The sequence below is a fragment of the Salarias fasciatus genome, chromosome 16 (genome assembly GCF_902148845.1).
Source record: "Salarias fasciatus chromosome 16, fSalaFa1.1, whole genome shotgun sequence".
NCBI lineage: Eukaryota > Metazoa > Chordata > Actinopteri > Blenniiformes > Blenniidae > Salarias > Salarias fasciatus.
Window position 1 is genome coordinate 5,689,436 of NC_043760.1, and position 16,684 is coordinate 5,706,119.

Consider the following 16,684-nt stretch of genomic DNA (forward strand, 5'->3'; position numbering starts at 1 on the left):
TCCGTCTTATAATACTGTAATCCTTATGGATGCAACACTTTCATCCCCATTAGCAGTGATATGGTACTAACTAAATAAAATAAACAGATAACTTTGACCTAATAAAAAAAAAAAACAGCTGATTGAACTGATTTTTAAATTAAATTTATGAAAAGTCATGACTGAATGAACTTCACCACTTCTAAAATAACCGAAAATAGTGCAACATCAACAGAAAAACGGATTTTAATATCTGCTGGTGCAAAACACGAATGCTCAATCACACTTTTCATGATACAATTTATATTAGGAATTAAATTATATATCAAAATATGACGCTACATGATGCAAAAATAAAAAGCTTCTCTACTAAAAAAAAAAAAAAAAAGTCTTAAAAATGAAGCAGTAGACACACCCAGGCATTTAAAAATAAATGCATATTATACACGACTGCAAATTATAGAATTTTTTTTTTTGTTCTTTTTCTGTGATGCATTTTTGTTAAGATGTAAGAAATCATGTCCAGAAAGCGGAAGAATCTATTCAGGCAACAACTCGATGGAAAACGACCTGGTTATTTAAAATAAGTCAGTAAGAACAGCTGAGTGAAAATCTGCCCTCAGACACTGAACCTCGGACACCCGTCGACTCAAAATATGGAAAAAAAAAGAGTCTTTTTTCCTTTTTAGATTTTAGGATAATTTATGAGCTGGTTTCACAGTGACGTCCCGTTTACACGACGATGGCAGGAAAACTGAAAGTGATGCAGCTAACATAGATGTTTTTATAATAAAATCACATTATTACTACAGCTGCATTAAAATTCCTTCGCCAGATCAAAAAAAAAGAGGCCTGGTGGTTTAATCTCATGACTCTGGAGTGCAGAACTTTCCAAACCCTTCATGAATAAAAGCCACACGGCGGCTTCTTCACCGCAGATTTCATCCCACGTTACAGATGATCCGCTTCATTGGCTTCAGGTCTGAGATTCTGAATCAGGAAACAAAGAAACGACTTGTTCTGCTCTTTTGATATCATTATTTTACAGACTGAAACCAGTTTCAGGGTCGGGGATCAGCGGTAAACCCGGGAGCTGACTCTTACACACTAAACAGAGTTTTAACTGTTTATTGAGTTTAAAGGTCCCACATTATGCAAAATGTCAGGCAGGGAAACAAACCGCTTCCTGTGGAGGTGGAGCTCCGCCTTCCCGATTCACCGAGTCAGTGAAAAACCCGAACAACTCAGTAACATATTCAAACAGTATTTTTAACCGACCATCTTCAGGAGCTTCAACGCTACGATGGAACGACGGCGTTTCTATTTGAAACAGCTGAGAAAAGCTTTAATCCTGACGACAAGTCCAGAAACCTGAGATCCAAAAACACAAAGACAAACTCGAGGAAGAACACGGGATGTTTTGGCAGCTGGTTTGTACAGCAGGGTGATGAAAACGATGTCAGAGCCACTAGTGGGCGCTGTTTTAAACCACACACATGGGCAAGACGACAAAACTCCACAAAAACTATACAGTTTGCTGGTGAGGACAGACTAGCTGGACCCTGCGTCTCGCTCCAAAACATCTTCATGTAAGCAGCTAATTGACGATGCAGCTCGTTTCTGACGTGACAAACAGAAAAGTCTCAGCTGGGAGGTTTGAGCCGTGAAGGTCGCCTGCAGAGCGCCGAGCAGATGAGAGAACAGGAAGTGACCTGAAAAAGTCAGACTGCGCTCGTCTCGCCGTTTGGTTGTGCTGTTTTTTTCCCCCCCCAAACCTCAGAACCATTGTTTGATGCTACCTCAGCAGGAACCCCCCCCCCCCCCCCCCCCACCGGCGGCCGTCAGCTCTTGGCCGTGGGGAGCGGGCCCTCGGGGATCTGCGCCTCGTCCACCGAGCCCTCCGGCAGGTGCACGGTCATGGTGCACGCCCGGATGCCGCCCAGGGGCTCCAGCACGTCGAACACCCGCTCCCACAGGTCGCGCTCGGGGTCGTAGCGCTGCACGATGTCCACCATGCAGCGCGTGTTCCAGGAGTAGCCGCCCACCACGTACACGTGGCCGCCGAACACCGTCACGCCCACGTCGCTCTGGCCGCGCGGCATCGGCGCCACCGCCGTCCACTGGTCGGCCGCCGGGCTGTAGAACTCGCAGCCCAGCACGTCGTTGTAGTCGCTGCTGCCGCGGAAGTGGTTCCCGCCCATGACGTAGAGCCGGTCGCCCACCGTGCACATGCAGTGCAGCCCCCGCAGCTCCATCATGTCGGCGCGCCGGCTCCACGCGTCGCCCGCCGGGTCGTAGCACCACAGCTCCCTCTGGAAGGTGTCGCGGGTGATTCCGCCTGCGGGACCAGAGACCGGGTCAGGAGAGGGAGGCGCACCGGGGGACCGCCTCAAACGTTCTGCCGTTTCCGTGGAAACAAGGAGAATTCGCAAAACGCGAAAAGAAACGAAAATACAAAAAGATGCATTTTCACTTGAAGCGCTCGTCGAGCCTCAGACGATCTTCTGGACTCTCAGTGGTAAAGTGGTTGGCTCTTGTGTCTCACAGCAAGATAACACTGGTTTGATTCCAGGGCTTGATTCCCTTTCTATGCAGAGTTTGCATGTTCTCCCTGTGCATGCCTGGAGTTTCTCCTGGTAAAATGTACAATATACCAAATTCTTAATACAAATCATTTATTCTTTATTCGTCAGAGTTATATAAGATTTCGTTTCTTTCATGAATAAATAAAAATTAAGTTTCAACAGTGTTTTTTTTTTTCCCCTTTCAGTATAAAATACACATAGTTTCATATTATAACAGTGTTCTGGTGGGAATTCCTGGTTAAAAAGTTAAGTAGTTAAATAGAATAAGAAAGTTTATTTTCAGGCAACGTTTTTGAAATTATAAACAGTTTAAATAGTTTCAGATATTTGTACTAAGTACAAATCTAATAAAATCTATTTTCTGAACTCAACTTACCGGTATATAACCAGACCTCATACATCCAGTATATTTCTTCACTTCTTGGTATCTTTTCAACATTTTTAAACTTTAAATTTCAAAAAAACTCTTTGATTCTGACAGTTTCTTTTGCTACTCACTAAAATGTCACCACTAGGGTTATGCTGTGAGTTAAAATGCTTGTTTAATGGAAGGTGTTGTATCCTGAATGTTAATATTCGGTAACTCATCTTGTATGGGGCAGGTAAACATTGTGGATTATTGTATCATGTTTAATACATTGCAGCAGTGTTTTCTTTTGTCTGCAGCAGAGCTTCCTGTCTGTCCCCCGAGCAGGGCGCCCTTGTTTTCTTGTTATTTCCCAGCAGATTGCAGCTTCTGCAGTCTGCGTGGGTTTAAACCGAGGTGCGAAGAGACGTTGTCCACTTCAACCACAGGTCTCGGCGTTTCCGTGCTCTCGGCCCCTCGTGTGCAGCTCGGGTTTCTGTCCCTGAGATTAGAAGCGGTGAAACTGAGACGGAGGTGAGAGCTGCTCCTGAGAGTCTGCAGCTGAACAGGAAGCGGTTTGAAAGAAGGTCAGCCGAAGCAGCTCACACTGCTCAGAGAGGAGCGATGAATCAGAGGCAAAGACTTGTTGGTAGATTACGTACATATTATGCATGAATTCAGCGCGGTCGGTCGTTCTGATTTCCTCTGAGGAACTTGCAGCTACTTGAATATGAAGTTAGTAAGGCCCAATCCCAATTCTCTGCTTAATCCTCACTCCTCAACCTTGGTCCTCAATCTCAAATTAAGTGCTACCTAAAAACAAGTGTTAAGGAATGTAATGTCACTTGGAAATGGGACAACCCTTAAAGACAGTTACGTCCTTGGACCACAGGGGGCAGCACTGCGCAAGAGGGTAGAAGAAAGCCAGAAGTGCAGTGTTTCCTGCAGGAAAAAAGTTTGGCCTGGGGGGAGCGCGCGCGGCGGGGAGTTTTTTGGCCGTCGGGAGGGTGCTAGCGGCCAGCGCGACGCTTCTTTGGACCGTCCGAAGAAGAGAGAGCGCACACGCGTGGACCGCTGTTGTTTTTTCCCTCTCCGTTGTCAAGGCGCTGCAGAATTTAGCGCGGTAGCGGTGGTGGTGGTGGGGGGCTGGCAGCAGTAATACTTTTGGTCAATGATCCATAACAACGCCCTTTATAACTGTAAGTAATGCACCCTGCATTAGAAATATTTAACATTTTGCATGTGTGACCTTGTTAATAAATGCATTCAAATGAATTTTCTTGATTTCTTTCTAATAGCCTTTGCAAATACGTATTATCTGTGATAGAAAGTTAATACAATTACTCCCAAAGTAATATACACAAGTTTTTATTAATAAAATAACAGCAAAACGAACTATTTAACAAGCATTCTGGATTCTCCTTAACTCCAAGGTAGGTCTGGTAGAATCTCAAAATTAAGGGAGATAACGTCCCTTAGTCTCGCTCCTTTCCTCAACTTGTTTAGGAATGGGACACCACTTAACCTCACGGGAGCGCGCATTTTGAGGAATGAGGAGTAAGATTGAGGATTAAGCAGAGAATTGGGATTCGCCCAAAATGTTTCTCGCAGAGTGAGATTTGGGTGACTCTCTTGGTCGCCTTTAAACTCGCTGTTCTTTCTGCAGAAAATGTGACAAGTCAAGAAACACTTTAACAGTGTGAATCATCTTCAGCATGAATGCATGAAAGCGTCATTCGAAAGAGGAAGACGCCATCTTTCCTTTGTAACAGTCACATTATCCTGATCAGACAACCAGTATTTTACTCTGTAATACGATGGTAAACATTCTAAATGGTTCCTTATTTTAATCTCAGATCATGTCCTTATTCAGTCTCTTTTCAAACGGTAAAATGCAGCACTTAGTGCTTCACATGATTAAATCAGAGAACATCCGAGGGTTTAATAAAATAAAATATAGAGCTGTGTATCATCTGCATATCTGTGAGCCTTACCCAGCTGGCATTTTAGCGTTGAATCACTGTTGAATCAACGTCAGGTATCAATGTTGAATAACTGTTGAATTTTGTTTCGATTTTGCAAATCTGATCAACGTTGAAATCACGTTATTTCAACGTCATGTCTTCAACCATGAATCAGTGTTGGTTTTAGTTCAATTGAGCAGTATAGCAGCAAAAGTGCAGAAAATTAAAAATTGATCTGACCACCAGGCTTGCAGTCTGAGTTTCAGGCATATTCTCTCAGTCAATTACACTTTTCATTGCAGACAGGTGAAACCCGGGATTTGAACTCACAACTTACTGTACAGCGAACATCAGCCTTACCTGTCGAGCTATTAGTTTATTGAGCACTTAATGTGCAAATGGGAGGCTGACCACTAGTTTGCAGAAAACTACTTATCCTGAAATACAGTGCAATACACACGAAACAAAGTGGTGGTTTTAACCATGACTCTCGGTTTTAAACATGTTTCTTTTGTGTTTCACCCAAGTTCACAATTCGATGGAATTACGTACTAAATTTAACCGCTTGGGCGGCTCTTTTATTAGACATAATTCTATCTTGACGAGACAATGAAAACAAACAGACTCAAATACAAGGCGGGGGTTAACATTCACATAAACACTTTTTCCAATGGTAAATTTATCAACGTTGTCTGGATGTTGAAACAACGTTGTTTTTCAACTGACATATTTCAGCTAAATTTTTAGAAGTCGTTATTTTAAAAATACTGACGATTAGATATACGTTTAAAAAATGTTGATATTCCAATGTTGAATCCACAGTGAGTTTACGACACAACTTCAACCATTTAGTGTCAACGTTGTTTTGACGTTGAATTCATGTTTTTCATCAACTGACATTATTTCAACTAAATTTCAACGTTTAAGGTCGGTTGAATGCCAGCTGGGTAATGTCTCCTGATGACATTTCCAAGTGGAAGCATAAAAATGTCAAACAGCAGGGGGCCCAGGACTGAGCCCTGGGGGATGCCACATTTTATTTCATGGCTTCCTGAAGAACAAGAAGCCAGACTTACTGTCAGTTTCTTGTCTAAGAGATAAGAGCTGAACCAACTGAAGACAGAGCCAGAGAGGCCAGTCTGTGGTGATGTGCAGTACGAAAGGCTGGACCAGATCCACCAGAACCAAGATTTAATCTTAGATTTGGACATCGCTATTTAAAATATTACCCTTTCTGAAACGCAAAGTCAAAAACCATGGGACATTACTTGAAACGCTGTTGTGTCAATGCAACCTGAGTTCATTTTATCTCTGTTCACCATAAAAACTTTATTCCTTAATTTTCAAAAATATTTCTCTCAAAAAAAGGCTTAATAAGAAGTTTCTCTAGAACTGTTTCGCTTAAAAATGTTGACGCTCAGTGTGGATTTATTGAAGTGAATTGTCATGATCCTATTTGTTGTGCTCTGTTTGGTGTGTTTGGTGTGTTTGGTGTGTTTGGTGTGTGTGTGTGTGTGTGTGTGTGTGTCCAGCGGTCTTGCTACCTGAGATGTACAGCAGGTCTCCATGAACCGTCCCGGCGTGTCCGTAGTGCGGCTCCACCATCGGCTCCACAAACGTCCACTCGTTGGTCCTCAGGTTGTAACACTCCACTGAGTCTAGTCCCAAACACAACCAGACCAGGAGGTTTAATCCAAACTCAACGGCTACACACTGATTTACAGAGGATCAGCAGGTTTATTAGTTTTTCCTGAATATAAACAGATCAGTATCAGTGCTTTATTTGTACATCATGAACTTTCTCTTAACTATTTTTTTACTCATTCCTTCAAAATGAGCCAAAATATGAAGAAATCCTAAGAATTTATTGTAAACAGTGACAAAAAGGAACAATATTTAAGTCACATTCTAAAGTGTCTTAAAAATATAAAAGGTGACATTTTAATTAAAGTGTATTGTTATGATGTTATGTTGAAGAAATGATTTGATTAGATCAGAAAATATATTGGTATATATTGTTAGATTAAATTAGATTAGATTAGATGATGTTAGGCACATAAAAAGTTAGGTGACATTACATTAAAATTAATTTCAGTTTGAATTAAACTTTATTTCCAATTTTTCCTCTGTTCTGACCTGTAGATGATTGGATTAAATTACATTTCACTGCATCATAGATTACACTAGATTCAGTCACATTTGCCTAGATTACATGGGAGTGTATTTGAAGCGGTACATTATATTAGATTTCACTAGACTTTGTTAGATTAGATGATATCTGGTGCAGCACAGTTTAGGCTACATTAGATTAGAATTCACTTCCACTTTTTGTGAAGTCAGATTTTACCTGAACACTGCTCAGATTAGATTAGATATTGGATTACATTAAATTTGCTTAGGCGTGACCACATTACAGCAGATTGCATATGAATAAATTCTACTTCAACTACATCGGATAACATGTTGGCTACATTAGAGCAGACTGGATTCCTTCCCAGAAGAACACAGCATCACTCATGTGACTCCACCTCCATCCAGCTGCTGAATCCTGTTGGCGTCTCACCGATTTCTCCGGAGACGTTTCGTCCTCCCACAGCGAAGAGTTTCCCCTTCAGAGCGCTGAGGTGGAAAAACGTCCTCTTCTCGTTGAGCGAGGCGATCTGGAGCCACTTGTCGAACCGCGGGTCGTAGCGGTAGGCGCTGTCGATGGCCGTCTTCCCTTTGGTGTCGTAGGTGCTCTGACCTGTAGAGCAACACAAAACAAGCAGTATTGACCTCACATGTACATTAAACTATTTCAAAATGTTGTAAAATGATCACATTTCTGCCGGATCTGAGACAGTCTGGACTGTTTGATGTGAAGTTGGGAAACGTCCTGACCTCCGACGATGAAGAGGAAGCCCCCCAGCAGCGCCACGCCGTGCTGGTAGCGCGGCACGTCCATGGGCTTGAGCGCCCTCCAGAGGCCCGTCTCCTGCTCGTACAGCCGCAGCTCGCGGCTGACCACCAGCTGCTGCCGCATCACGCCGCCCAGCGCCAGGATGTGCGTGGCGTCGGAGCGGATGCGCGTGCGCTCCGTCTGCAGGCCCGGCTGCAGGAAGGGCATCATCTGGTAGTTGCTGGCCTCCAGCAGCAGGTTGACGCAGGACGTGTCGGAGCGCATCATGGAGTCGCCCCTCTCCTCGTCCTCCTGCGAGATCTGGATCAGCTCGCCGGGGCTCATGAGCGGGAAGCGCACGTGGCGCATGAGGGCGTAGACGGAGGCGCTGCGCGTGGAGGGGTCGAAGTCCAGCCACTCCCGGGCGATGTGGTAGAGCTCCAGCTCCGAGAAGCCCTGCAGGGAGTTGCTGGACAGGGCGAAGGCCAGGCTGCTCTGCGACAGCTGCAGGAAGCGGCCGCTCTGGACCAGGTCCGACAGGTTCCGGCACACAAACTCACCTGAGTGGACATGAGGAACAGCGATCGTGACAACAGGCCGACACGTTCAGGGTCTGAGTCCAAAACAAGCCAGAGATAAAGACCGAAGGCAGCATTCGGGTCGTCGGGTTCTTGCATTATTTAGAGTTTTTTTAAATCTCTGTTTGCACCTCATTTCAACTGGAAACCCATCATTTTTGCGTCTTTGTTTCAGTGAGAACAGGTGAGAACTGGGATATTTCTATGGGCAGCTGGATTGTTTGTCAGTTTGACTCTCAGCTCTAAAACTAGCAGTCCAGGAGAATCTGGACTGGATCTGACACTGGAGGAAAACACTGCTGTTATTGTGCAGAATCACTATTTACATGGTGTGTGTGTGTGCACAGCAGCAGTCGTTGAAATTCTTGAGCGGATTTGGTGAAAATGCACAAAAAGAAAACGTGACTTTGTTATTATTTTGCAATTACTGAGGGAAGAGTCGACACAATGAGAGCGAGAGTCTCTGTCACAGAAGAAACACCCCACTCGCACATTAAAGGCATAAAGGATGACTTTCTCGAAAAAGTCGAAGCCGAACGTCTGTTACTCGCTTTTTGAAAACGCGCATGCGCCAGACCATCATAGCTGCTCTGTTGCTGCTACGAGCGCGCTTGACGGCGTGACGCAGGCATTTCTTCAGCGTGATTGACATGTCGGAGGACCAATAGTTGACACTCGCATCACGCCATTCATTGGCTAAAACATCGTCCATTATACCTTTAATGCTCGCTTCTTTATCCCTCCAAAACACACCTTGCTTTTTTATCCGCTGTCAATAACATATACGTGATGTGATGTTCGGTCCAGTCATCAGTTAAAAACATCTTCCACAGCGAAAAGTCAAACTTTTCTTTTATTGATATGCAGACAAATCCACCTCCTCTAAGTGTGAAAAGTTTTTGGGTGAATTTTTGGCCTTTTTTCAAATTTCTGGTGTTTCCATGAATGTTTTTGCTAATTTTGAAAATCTGAATAAGAGCAGGAGGATGGAAGCCCTGTTGACGGCTCCGTGACTTCCCCTCCTCCGTCTGCTGTCCTGACGGGTCTCGCTGGTGTCTGAGGGTGTGATCATCTCCACCTGGTCGCTGTGGACCAGTTCTCGTCTCTGTGCTCTGGTTGTTGGTTTTGTCGGTGTGTTTCAGTGCTTTACCAATCGGCTTCGGCGATCTCCAGCACTCTGTCGATTAGTTTTTGTTTGCTCCAGTTTTAAGAGCTTCTGCTCCACAGAGTTTTCTGATGTCCTGAGTTCTCCGAACCAGTCGCAATAATTCTTTACTCCGTTTCACAAGAATTCAGTGTTTTTTTTCCGTTTAGGGTCTCAAGTTTTGTAGTTTGACCTCGTACCATGTGCACAGAGTCAAATTTGGCATTTAACATTGAGTCTTTGTTTAGACTCAGACTAACAGTGAGGATGAAGCAGATTTAGAACCGAAACACTTTAAGTGTGTTTCAAGTTCAGCAGTGTTAAGATCTTTGGTTCCATCAACCCTTTAACTTCAACATTTTTAACTTCCTGTTCAACTGTTTGCCACACAAACTGTTCAGTCACTATTTAAAATTGAAAATGTCTTTCATATCATTTTCCCTCACCTGTTTTAATTTATTTGTTTGAAAAAGCAATTTCTTCTAGTACTAATGCATTTTTCTATACGTCTATTCCAGAATGTTTTTCTTGCAAATGTTATTCTAGATGGGAAAATTTTATTAAAATGAACTTTGTTGGACAAAAATAATGTATTGAAATAGAAAAAAAAAAAACTTGATTTATGTGTGTAAAATGTATATTCTTCTCTAGAATTTTTGCATTGTTATAAAAGTTTTAAAAAAGGGATTTTTTAAATTCAGTACGATGGTGGATCTTAAATAATCGCCAGACAAGGAGACCTGGGATCTCACGGCCCAGTGTGAACAGCATCTCCATTCTTTATGCTCCACAAGCTAATTTTTAAATACACGACGGGACTCCCTGGCTGTGAGAGGGAAACCATTTTCAACCCATATACGAATATATATTCCAATTAAAAAGCCCACTTTAATATCACTGCTGTGATTATTATATAAAACATTCCTCCATAAAGCTCCCAGGTAATGAAGAAGGAAAAATTATGGAATTAATAATGTTGAGAGTTTCCCACTTCTGCTTTAAACCATAAACTTTTCATGACTGCTTGAAATAAAAAAGCATTTCTATTTTGACAAATCTGATGATGTGGAGCCGCCCTGATTCAGAAGCCTTGAGCTCCACCTTCATCCGCGAGTCTGAAGAAGAATCTCAGGTTAGAATCTCTCACCGATGTTCTGCTGCACATCCTCAAGCAGCAAGTCGGCGGCGATGCGCTCGATTTCCACGCAGTTATCTATGGTCAGCTGCAAGATAAGATAAGACAAGATCAGATAAACTGAACAGTCGGGATTTTTCTGCTTATTAGCTCCAACAAACAGAAACATTATGGACAGAAAATAATGATCATCTGCTGTGGATTTGTAAAAAAATAATAATAATAATAAAAAAAAGGCCTTAAAAATGTTCTTCACAAACTATTTGATCATATGATCGAACTTTTCTGGAGAGGAAGGGCAGAGCGGGGTTTTCCCTGGTAAGTGAGCAGGGCTCGTGACATGGGAGTGAAACCTTCACCTCGCTGCTCAGGAGCTGGTTGCAGAAGTTGAGGACCGGCATGACTTGCAGGAAGTTGGCGGCCTCCAGCGTGTCCTGCAGGTTCCCCATGTCCAGGCTGACCCTGGAGGTGTAGATGAAGTCGATGACGCTCTTCAGACCCGCCTTGGTGACGCCGTGCAGCTTGATCTCCCTCATCTCCTGCTCCCTCATGCCTCCTGACGGCGGGAAAGCACAGGCAGCGCGCTGAAAACGTGGATTTGCATTGATACGGAGGATTTACCGCCGCATTGGTGCGGTCAGCAAGAACACAGTGTGTGAGGATGAGGCAGGGTTAGTGTGTGTAGCTGCTCAGAAAACAGCGTCAATGTAGAAGTGAGGGAGTGTCGACACATACTGTACTTCTTCTTTTAGTCTTTCACTACTTGTGAACGCTCAAGCCAGAAGTGAAAGTGGGTTAGTTTGAGTGCAGCAGGATGGGGTCGCATGACTACAACCATCCCGTGTTTTCTGCAGCTGCACAACTTCAGCTACCGTGTGTCCATGTCCTTAAAACGGATTTCAGAAGTAAATTCAAACACATTCATAAAATGTTTTTTTTTTTTTTGTTTTCTAGGTTTTTCAAGAAAACATTTGTGTGTGTCACATAATGAAACTGAAATGAATTCAGAGAAAAGGGAAGATCGATTCACTCATCACACTTTTTTTGGAATTCAGTCATAAAGTTATAATAAACTTGAGGAACGTCAATCTGAGGGCGAAAGTCCCGTCGAGAGAGAAGAAAGAAAGAGAAATAAAATCTGATGTACGGCTTCACGTTAGCAGCTATGTGTTGGTGAACTTGATCCTCTCTGCGTCGGACTGTGTGTGAGGGAACCAACCAGTGAACATGGCCTTGAAGTAGTCGCTGGACGAGGCCATGAGGACTCTGTGGACCGGGAACGCCTCCTTGCTGTCTCCAGGGACCAGCATCACGTCGCACAGAGTCTCATCCATCCGGAAAGAGTCAAAGCCCTTTGGAGAAAAGAATTTAAAATATCACACGATCGATCTCAACAGAAATCCACCAGGAAGACGACGAGGCTCAGACAATTCCTGATTCACCACCGGTCTCCAGTAAATAAACTGTAACAACATACAAGATTTTAGTCCACAATTCGTCCTCTCCGTTTAATTCATCACAGTAACAGTTTCTAAGCTTTTCTCTTTCATCCTCCACAAAATTCTCAAACAGTCTGAACTCTTTCTGCTGCATATTTTAGAACTTTCAGCTGAGATCCTGCTGTCGAACATTTAGCTTGAGTTACAGTAATAATACCGTACGAGGTTTTGTTTTGTGGAGCTGCAGAGGAATCCTGTTACCACTCAATTCCATCGATATGGTCTCAGATTGTGATATTTTGTGATAAAGAATTCTCTCAATATAAGGTGCTTGATGAACCAAACAACAAAAAAGGTGTAACTTGTCTAGAAAATATGGGTTTTTCCTTCTTTTTCCGGTGCACTTTTTGAAAATGGAAACCAAGATGGAACGTTTCAGAACTGTTCTGGCTCTGTCTCCATGCAGATGGGCTAAAACTCAAGTTTTTGGGAAAGATGCCACAGTTCTGCACATGCTCAGTATGGGGACAGTCAGGTCAACGTCTCCCTCCGGCGTGCCTCCAACACGTACTTGTAACACGTTGGCTCCGTGACTGGTGCTGCTGAACACTCTGGACAGGGGCCGCGGGGGAAGTCTGGGCTTGGTCGCTTTGTCGGGGCGTTTCGGCGGCGAAACCATGAACAGGTGTAGAGGAGCAGGAGGAGGAGCAGCAGCGGCGGCGGCGGCGGCAGGAGGAGGAGGAGGAGGAGCCACGGCTGCAGGAGGCGCCCTGTCATCTGAAACACACACAAACACACTGGTAGTCACACACATGCAGCAGGAGAACATGCAAACTCCACTACAAACTACATCAGCTAGCTGAAGTCAGATATTGGTCCAAACACTTTATTTTCACTGTATTTTACTTAATTTGTCTGTATTTTCCGATCAGACGAGCTCTACCACCAGAGGAAAACCAGAGGGCAGTCCTGCAGGATTCGCAGAATGATTTATTTTGAGATAAACAGACAACAGCTCCTAAAATTGAAGGTAACATTTATTTAGGGCTGGAAATACATCTCAGGTACTGTGGCGACGGGCTCTGAGTGCAGCACAAAGGAAAACTTCTGCCTGTGTGGGAAGTGGAAGAAAGAGAAGCTTCAGTCACCGTGGCTCCATTTTTAATCCATTTTGGCCGTCGGGCTGAGGGTTTGTGTTAAAAAGCAGAACGCAGGAGGAAATATGGAAGAACGGCAGAGAAAAAGAGCAAATGAGAGTAAAAATAACTCAAACATGTTTTAGTGGAGCTAAAGTTGAAAGAAAAAAAACGGAATAAATGAAAGCTCGTTTTTTTTTTTAGCTTGATATTCATGTGTATACACATACATAATTACATATATATACGCACACACACACACCTTGCTGAGCAGCAGGAGCAGGGGGTCTTTCCTGCGGGGCCGGGGGTCTCGGGGGGTCCCTGGACTGATGCCTGCTGCTCAGACGAGACAGTCTGCGGCTCAGCCGCCCTGCGCCGCCGTCGTCTCCATTTCCCCTGCAGAGCAGACAGACAGACACACAGACGGCGTCCGTCAGGCGCCATGCCACATCTGGAGAGGCCTCAGTCCAGATCGCTTCTGGAGGCCTCAGCTGAACCACCACAGTGATCAGTTCACAACCTTTGTGTTTGTGCACCGACAACATTTTTCACAACAGAAGTTTTGCCCTCAGCACTTCCTCTTTCGCTGCATAGACGTCTCTTCCTACAGCTGCTTTTGCACAACCGACACAAAGACGAGGTTCTGATATTACCTGCTTTACTTATCTGTCCTGATCCTGACTGAAGGTATTGATAATTCTGAGGTGTTCCAATCAATAGCATCCAGAACCCAGATCTAACAGCCTGATGTATTTTACAGCCAATCAGTTTGAACTTTTCTGTCTTTAAAGGGGCTCAATGGAGAATGGATGTCATGTCTCTGCTGTCCATCGGGGGCAGCGTTGAGTCACTTCTGGTGTTTACAGTTTTGCCTCTTGCGTTAACTGAGTGAAGGCCTGCCGATTGCACCATTGATCAACCGTTGGCTGCTTCCTGGAGTGAGTCCAGAGGCCTTGCGGGGCAAACGACTGCTGCTCCCCTTCAGACCGACGCAAATCTCAAAATGTCTTGATTTTATCTTCATCACAAATGCTTTACTCCAGTCAGGACAGTCATCATCAACTCTTTTATCTTTTTGCATGTTGCAGAAAAATTGAGAAATTCTGAGCTCTACTGATCCGTTCTCACCCCATCTCATTGGCCTCTGGAGGCTGGGGGCTGTGGTTCCGCCGGTGAGACTTCCTACAGGGAGACAAAGGATGAGATTTAATGTATATCTATTAAATGGTTGCAGAAGATTGTTTGTGCTTTTAGGACCTGGAATGAAAAGATCAATAGAAAAGTAACATATATTTCCCATGCCTGAATTTGGTCCAACCTGAACACCTTGTCGGGTGAATAACATAACCTCACCATTTCCGATGTCCATGTAGTTAGTTTGAAATGATTCATCTTTGTTTTTTACTCAGTTCTGGTTTGTCTTCGTACAGAAACAGCATTTATTTCTGCATTTCAGTGAAATCTATATTTGAAATTCACACCTCTGATTATTTTGGCTGAAAACTTTCTTATCAAGTGGATCAAATCTCTCAGTGTTTCTAGCCGGATCTGTTAGTCCTGTGCAGTTTGTGTTACTCAGTCATAATGCATTTAAAAAGGGAACAAGATCTCAAAGACCTCACGGCTGCATTCGTCTCCGACAGCATTTCTTTAACGTGCACGTTGAACAAAGTGAGTACAGAGTATCATGGATGAGAGAGTTAACATTATGCTGCTGTGGCCTCAAACACAATAATACACACATTTAACTGTAACTTCAGTCTTTCATTGTCAAAGATGGAATCAAGAACATTCATGAAGTCTCCTTTAAAACACTGCATTAAGTGTTTCTGGATGAAACATCTGCCTCAAACCTTCAACCCCCATCGATCATCTCCAGCCATCCACGGACCCCCCCCCCCCCTCCTCCTGAACCGGCCCTCCTGTGAAGGCCTCCAGCTGACCTACCTGGAGGAAAGCTTCCTCAGCAGCCCGGATCCCAGACCTCCCTCCAGCCTGCTGCTGTGAACCGAGCCCAACTGCCAGAAGAACGAGGGAGCAGAGACCTTCTGCTGCAGGCTGCCAGCTGCTCGCGCTGCCGAAGTGCCTCAGCGAGCATCGCCGCTTCTGTAGGCGAACCCAGACCTCAGCCACTTCCTGTGCTACTTCTGCTTCTCTGCTGGTGTCTTCCTCCACCTCCACGCATGCTAGTGAAATGAGTAGAGAGCAGGTTTCACACTCTGATCTGAGGACCTGACTTCAGGCACAGCAGCACATCGAGATTCTGATCAACTGAATTTATCTGGAAGAGTAAATCTGATATTAGTTAAAAGTTGAATATGTTTCGTCTCATGTTACCTTTTAAAGTCATGGAGCTTCAGAACATGGTTTCCTAAACTGTTGGTTTAATGCTGGACTTGTTTTAAGATCATGAACTCTTCCTGGATCTGTTGTGTTATTTCATCTCGCACACGTCGACTTCTACTTTTCAAACAGTGAAGTGAAAGGGGGCTTTTTCCCGAGGCTTCGCCGGGGAATCCCTCCCAAAACTGTTACACACAAAACATCGTTCATTTTTAAATGTCATGTAAGCAATATTTCCTGTTGACGTGAAATCGAATTTAGCTCAGAATCAGCAGAAAGACACAAAACAGCAGGCGTGTGTTCAACTCAGAAGACTTTCTGGGCTTCAAAAAATAAAGAAGCTCTAACACTAGTTAGTGCTTTAAATGAAATGTAAGTCATGTTGCTGCTTCTCTTGATCCAGAACAAGTTGATGTCCTTCAAAGTGAGATTTTATCAGACCTGGAATCTAAACAACGCGCAGCGCTCCGTTGCTTTTGAGGTTGTTTTTCAGTAATCAAATTACATTCTGCAAGTTTCCATCGAGATTCAAACGGTCTTTAATCAATCAACAGTACTTTTCACCTTAGTATTAAAAAGGCAGACTGTTCCGAAACCATTCTGGGCTCAAGGTTTTGCTCCAAAAACAAAGAAAGAAACCATGAGTTCAGAGCTTTGTGTGTCATTCAGTGGCTGTGAAGAAGTCCGGAGCTCCTGAGCCTCACGGTGCGTCTCACTGTTGGCGTGTTAAAGCTTGGAATCTTGAACGAACAGCTGTTACGATCAGCTTCAGGGCGCCTTGTATAAAAACTGTGTGGAGGGTCGACGTCAAGCCATGAAGTGGGATCAGCTGAGAATATTGAACTCATACATCCAGAGTCTCAACCCTCCCCTGGTTTCACAAACTCACCTGGACAGATTCAGGGTTTGCTGGACGTCGCTCTCCTTCCTCACTCTAAGATCACAACATTTAAACACAAGTTGAAGTGTAACTTTGTAAACGAGGCAGTGATCTGTGTGAGCTGTTTGACTCTTTGTTTCTTTGAAGCCTCAGGTTTAATCTTACTGCTGCTGCAGACTGAAGATTATTTTCTGGGACGTTTCAGTCAATATCTCACACAGCAGAGGCTGATTTCAGGTAGAAATTTGCTGATTTTACTGAGGCTTTTCAGAATAAG

General features: G+C 44.0%; 1 protein-coding gene across 1 annotated transcript; it reads right to left on the minus strand.

Moving 5' to 3' along the window:
* Positions 1-209: 209 nt before the first annotated feature.
* LOC115403705 (kelch-like protein 9) lies at positions 210-15,316 on the minus strand. The gene is made up of 11 exons (XM_030112686.1): positions 15,132-15,316; positions 14,313-14,366; positions 13,447-13,580; positions 12,620-12,825; positions 11,829-11,961; positions 10,969-11,165; positions 10,622-10,697; positions 7,755-8,312; positions 7,438-7,617; positions 6,419-6,532; positions 210-2,317 (listed from the first exon to the last, which is right to left on the minus strand). Exons 2-11 carry the CDS (start codon positions 14,315-14,317, stop codon positions 1,821-1,823), a joined length of 2,100 nt encoding a protein of 699 aa, XP_029968546.1. The 5' UTR covers positions 14,318-14,366; positions 15,132-15,316; the 3' UTR covers positions 210-1,820.
* Positions 15,317-16,684: the final 1,368 nt, after the last annotated feature.